At 42.8% G+C, this 6,111-nt stretch overlaps 1 protein-coding gene across 1 annotated transcript in view; it reads right to left on the bottom strand.

Annotated features, from left to right (window-relative positions):
- tmem184a (transmembrane protein 184a) overlaps positions 1 to 6,111 on the bottom strand; it is a 40,364-nt gene that overhangs the window by 24,724 nt on the left and 9,529 nt on the right. Inside the window, exons 3-5 of the mRNA XM_037688772.1 lie at positions 4,967 to 5,132; positions 4,008 to 4,098; positions 1,762 to 1,837 (exon numbers count right to left, since the gene is read on the bottom strand). Coding sequence (XP_037544700.1) covers positions 1,762 to 1,837; positions 4,008 to 4,098; positions 4,967 to 5,132 — 333 coding nt within the window. The remainder of the gene's footprint in view (positions 1 to 1,761; positions 1,838 to 4,007; positions 4,099 to 4,966; positions 5,133 to 6,111) is intronic.

The raw sequence follows: 6,111 nt of genomic DNA, 5'->3' as shown, positions 1-6,111 counted from the left end.
CACTGTCCCTCCTCCGGACGTGTCCAAACCACTGTCCCTCCTCCGGACGTGTCCAAACCACTGTCCCGCCTCCGAACGTGTCCAAACCACTGTCCCTCCTATGGACATGTCCAAACAATCTCAATGTGTCCAACATTTTTCAGTCCGGTCATCTGGACAGTTTTTTTTTTTTTTGTGCTGAAACGTTTCACCTTCCATCCAGAAGGCTTCATCAGTCAAGGAAACACACAACAAAACTGATTCTTCCTCCAACAGCTTACTCCAAAGTGGAACAAACCAGTTCTGCTTGTGATAAGATGGTCTCTTTGGTACGCCCCCTCCTCCATTGATGGCCCTCTTCCTTGTTGACAGTCTTGTCAAACTGGTTGCAAACAACAAAGTCCATGCTCAATAATCCAGGTATACAATCCAACATTTTTCAGTCAGGTCATCTGGACGGTTTCTTTTTTGTGCTGAAACGTTTTGCCTTCAATCCGGAAGGCTTCATCAGTCAAGGAAACACAAAACAAAACTGTCCAGATGACCTGACTGAAAAATGTTGGATTGTATACCTGGATTATTGAGCATGGACTTTGTTGTTCATCTCAGTGTGTCCTCTCTAACTTTATCTCCCAGTTGTTCAACCTGTGCTGTACCTCTGATCATCTCATTCCTGATCTTCTCCATCCTTGTCTCTCCTAAGGAGAACCTCAACATCTTCATTTCTGACACTTCCAGTTCTGTCTCCTGTCTTTTTGTCCATGTCTCTGTCTCCAGACGTTACAACATAGCTGATCTCCCCTTTGACCTTTGCTGACACCCTTTTGCCACAAATTACTCCTGAAACTTTTCTCCATCACTCCATCCTGCCTGGACTCTCTTCTTCTTCACCACACTCCCCATGTTCCTGGCTAGTGGACCCCAAGTCCTTGAAGTCCTGCACCTTTGTGACCTCTGCTCCTTGTAGCCTCACTGTTCCACCTCCTCCCTTTCATTCACACACGTGGACTCTGTCTTACCACAGCTGACTTTCATTCCTCTTCTTTCAAGTGCATACCTCCACCTCTCCAAGTTCTCTTCCACATGTTCCCTGTTATCACCACAGATCACAGTGTCATCTGCAAACATCAGAGTTCACGGGGATTCCCGCCTGACCTCATTTGTTAGTCGGTCCATCACCAGAGCAAACAAGAAGGGGCTCAGAGCCGATCCTTGATGCACTCCCCCCACCTTGAAGTTATCGGTCACTCCAACAGCACATCTTTTGTTGATTGCAAATGTTAAAAACAAAATACCTAATTAGGACAAAAATATTCAAGCCTTTAGCTACTTTTCTCTCTCTTATAAAAGCACACAGCTTATCTTCCGACTCCAAAAGGAAAAAGTATTTTCAGCATCCATTTTGGGGTAAAGACATAACACTCAGATCCAGTTTCCATCACCCTTACAGTGGAAGGCTGTGCAGCCTCCCCAGACACAGAAAAGGAGCTCTGCGCTGACAGTTCATATCTCTTGGTGCACATTATCCAGCTGCGTCCACATACCCTTGGTTGCTTTTGTTTGCCTATTTTGTTTTTAACCAGTGCATGACACCCACTGAAATGTGTGCATCCAATTATAGCAGCTGTCATTTGTAAGCAGTCTGGAAACATGTACAAAAAGTAAATTACACATCAGTTTAGTTTTTTTTTTTTTTCCCTTTAATGCAGCAAGTATGTAAGAATTCATTTCAGTGATCAGAGGAACAACTTGTGGAGCAGTGAAAAATGGATTGAAGCTCACCTGTTTGCAGAATCTTAAAAATCCAATGGAGTAGCTCATTCCAACAAGACAGCATGTTCCATACAGACAACTGGACCTGAGTAGACGGAAGGAAGTCATGGGTTATCGTCACGCCAAAGCTGAAACACGCTCATTACACAGAGGCACGAAAACAAAATACATAGGAGTCAAATAGAATCATGTGATGAGATGCGGTAGAGGTAGAGTTGCACTCAGGTCCAAATAATCTGAACCGACCCGGCCCCAGCCCGCAGCCATCATCTCTGAACCCCACCCAATCCAACAAATTAACAGTATTAATAGGTCCAAACCTGAAACCCCCCCGACATTTTTAATTAAGCTTTGATTGCTTATACCACCGACTATTATTAACAGTTGGTGCACGCACGAGGCTGAGGGGATAGAAGATCGGAGCAGAGGAGCCCTCAAAGTGCATTAAATGCTTCCCCTGCTTCTGCCTGCATCCTGCTCTGACATGTTGGATATTTTCTGATCTCACCTGTTTGGGTCGTTAGGGTGAGTGCAGCGGCTGAATGAACGTCCATTTGGCTGATGGACCTCCTGCCAGTACTCCATCTGAAGCTTAACTGAACTTTTTTCCTCTTTCAACCGGCCGGTCAGCGCGTGGTCAAATGGCCACATACGGCAGGTGTATTATGGCAAGTCATGTTTGCATGTATTGGATTGTCGGCCGCGTGTGTCCCCGATGCAATAAAAAGCCAGACACCGACACCGACCCACACATTAAGCACATTATTATGGCCCGGCCAGGTCCTAATCTGGGTCGGGCAGGGCCGGGCTCTGGGTTCGGGTTAGAAATGACAGGTCTAGGTAGAGGCAGAGCAGCCGACTCGGGAATCAAAAGTCCCATGTTTGATCCCCAGTCATTGCACATCTCATGGTGTCTCTGAGCAGCACACCCTGTCCCCAGTTGCTCCCTGGGCACCTTCAACAGCTGCCCACTGCTCCACCTGTGGGTGGATGAGTTAAATGCAAAGAGCCAATGTCACCGTTGTATGGGAACAAACAATGATGACAATACATAACACATTATTATTATTAAATGTATGAAAAATTTATCTGCCATAACATTATGACCCCTCTCAGTGTTTCCCCTAGATGACTTGCCTAGGTGGGGGCGCTCATCTTGTCCATGATTTTGGTTGATTGAGAGTGGGTGGGGGGGTGGAGGAGCGAAACACATACGCTCTGTGTGGTGTTTGTACCAACAGTTTTCTTTTTTTGGGGGGGGGGGGGGGGGGGGTGTTGCAGAGACACAGCTGAGCTGCACGCTGTTTTTACCAGTAATTTTGGAGCACGGGGGGGTCAGCATGAGGGAAGAAGCAGCGTGAGCACTGCCTTTAGCTTTTTAGTTAGCATGCCTATATTGTGTGATGCTAGCTTAGCGTTACACCGGTGCAGATGGGTGGGAGGGGGTGTGCACAGTTCAGTTTGGTAGGCAGGGCACTTGGTTCTGTTAAGGGGGCGGGGCTTGTATAATGGTAGGCGAAACACTGCGTGTAATATTGATTAGGATCCAATTGTGTATTTTTCCTGCTGTTGTAAGTTAGTTTGTGGATTTGGTTCGATCTAGTGCGAAAGGAACCAAGCTGGGACTGGAGGACCCAAAAACTCGCACGCATGGACTGGCTCATGAGAAAATAACGCACGATGGCAGAAATCTTCGCATTTTAACCAAGCACACACACATACCAGTACTAGTGCCGCCATTCTCACATCTGTAATGTTACTTTTAAAGTTCATGTGTTTTCATTGTTCGTTTTGCTTTTGTTCATTTATCAGGTCTCTCTTGTAAATGAGTCCTCGAGGCTCAATGGGATTTACCTGTAGAAATAAAGGTTGAATGAATTTAGCCACCTGAAGCTGAATTAAACTCCTTGATTTGCACTTGAAACACTTCTTATTTACACGGTTTTCTGTTTTTTTGGTGGTAAAAATCGTTGTGGCTGCTTAAGTTTAGAAAAAGATCTTTCATATTGAGAGGCAGACATGATAAAAACACCAGTCAAGAGTGTTGGCAGCAAATCCTCTGTGCACTGTGAATTACTGGGGAAGGTGTGTGTGTGGACTGGAAAAAAATAGCTGAATGCTCTTTTTAAAGAATAAAATAGAACAAATTTAGTTCAAGTCAGGGAATTGTGTGTATTACATATATTAAACCTGTGAGTGCACGGTTACATGTGTGATGCTTCGGTGAAGTGTAAAATTGGACAGAGTTTACTCACTGTATGGGTTTCCCTCGAATCTCTGACATGATTGCACTCTCTCCTCCGAGATACTCAAAGGACAGGCTCAGGAAATTGTATATAACAAAAGCTGTACCAAAAGAAGAAAGTTTATGGTTTTCATTTTATGTATCAACAATGCATGATTTCTACTGCTGAACATATTTAAGTATTTTACTTTGAAGGTCAAATAATTTCAGAGGAAAATCAACTTCCCCATGATTAAAAAAAACAGTCCAACATTTTGGAACAATGAACATTTCAGCCCTTACATTAAAGAGCTTCTGAGGGTTCTGTGTCTCCAAAATCCCTTCCTAATCCTTTGTTGCTATTTAAGGGAGGACTAAATGAAGCGAATGCAGATGGTGTCCAGTCAGGACAAGGATCATTATGTTTTAGCCGCAGCTGCTAATGGTTACTCTAATTCTTGATGCTCTGCACCATCAATCAGCTGCAAACCTGGTCTGCAAACAGACTAATCGGTCCAATTCAATCTTACAAATCGCTTGTAATCCAGTTTGCACAGGATTCAAACTTACACATTACATTCTGAAGAACAAGGTTTACTTTACATTCAGTCAGTATGGAATTGTTATGGAATTGTTTTGTACTTTTTTAAAATGAATAAACTTCATACCATACCATACTTCATACCATACCATACATTAAAATGCTGAGAAAACGTAGAAACTGATAAGAATTGTGCAAAACATCACGTGTTTGCAGGTATTAACTACAGCAGATAAGGATGCTCCTAAAATTACTCCTAGAAATGCAACACCTCAGATAATGAGTTCTACCTGTATGAAAACAAAGACAGGAATGAAAAACAGGTACGCTCACATTCTTGTCTTTCGGTTTCTAGAAGCCAAATGAAAGGGGGGTGGGGGTGGGGGGCAGTGTTGGTTGACTTCCTGAGACCAGCAATAAGCAGAAGGTTTGCCATTTGTGATACGTACCTTCGTAGCAGTCCCGGACTGAGTCAAAGTACACGTAGTACTGGTCGTTACTGATGAAAAGGAGACTGAGCCAAGAATCAAAGGCATAAACGGGAACAATGAACAGGATGCGGATAATGTAACGCTGCTCGTTGGGCACAGTGTAGGAGCGAAGGTGTGTGAAGATCTACAACCAAAACACAAAGAATAAAAACATGGCAACAATAACTAATCCTGCAGAACAAAATTGCAAAACTGTAAAATATATCCTGATGCATGCTCAATAATTATAATAATATAATAATGTAAAATATAGTTATGAATGATGCACGCGAGTCTCGTACAAGAGTAACATTTGGACAATTAGTGTTTGTGAGAGGGAGAAACAAATTGTGAAAAGCTCTCTAGAACCTGTGTTATCTGAACCACTAATGTCAACTAGAACTGCCTCTAATTAGCAGATAAAAATTATTCATGATGTTACCATCAACTCTAGTGGTGCAATTAACAGATCGTGCTCAAACCACCAGCACTCGGCCTCTGCAGAGTTCGCACAGTTTATTTTGAACTCCAGCTCATCTTTGGCCCCGTTTACATGAGAATAAACTCTGGAAACTTTAGTGTTTTTTCAATCTTTATTGGGGGTAATAAACAAAAAAACGTGGGGAAAAAAAAACATTGTAGTTTCCATGTCTGTCGGGTTGCCAGATAAGAAATTATGAACTATAGTACTGTGGCGTTAAAATTATAGTATTTTGACCCACACTGTCATATGTGCTGAGTAAAGATACTCTAAGATGAGGTGTGTGTTGTGTTTGTTGAACATGTGCACAGAAAAGGAGAGGGTAAAAGTGAGGAGGTAAATAAGACATTTAAATTTATCTGGCAACCATGAGGGCTCACCTGCATTCATTGTGCATCCAGCATCTGCATTATACAGTTGCATCCAAACTGGTGAACACACTAAAGTGTTTGGAGCCTGGATTTGATTAGTTTTGCTCCTACATGCTGAAACAGGGCGAGCGGCGCAAAACACTGCTCTCCAACATTTATTATAACTGTTATTACATTTATCATACCTCTTGTTACAGTTACTATACCTCTTGTTACAGTTACTATACCTCTTGTTACATTTATCATACCTCTTGTTACATTTACTATACCTC

The sequence above is a fragment of the Nematolebias whitei genome, chromosome 15 (assembly GCF_014905685.2).
Source record: "Nematolebias whitei isolate Nwh7 chromosome 15, NemWhi1, whole genome shotgun sequence".
Classification (NCBI taxonomy): domain Eukaryota; kingdom Metazoa; phylum Chordata; class Actinopteri; order Cyprinodontiformes; family Rivulidae; genus Nematolebias; species Nematolebias whitei.
This window is presented reverse-complemented; position numbering and strand designations above follow the sequence as displayed.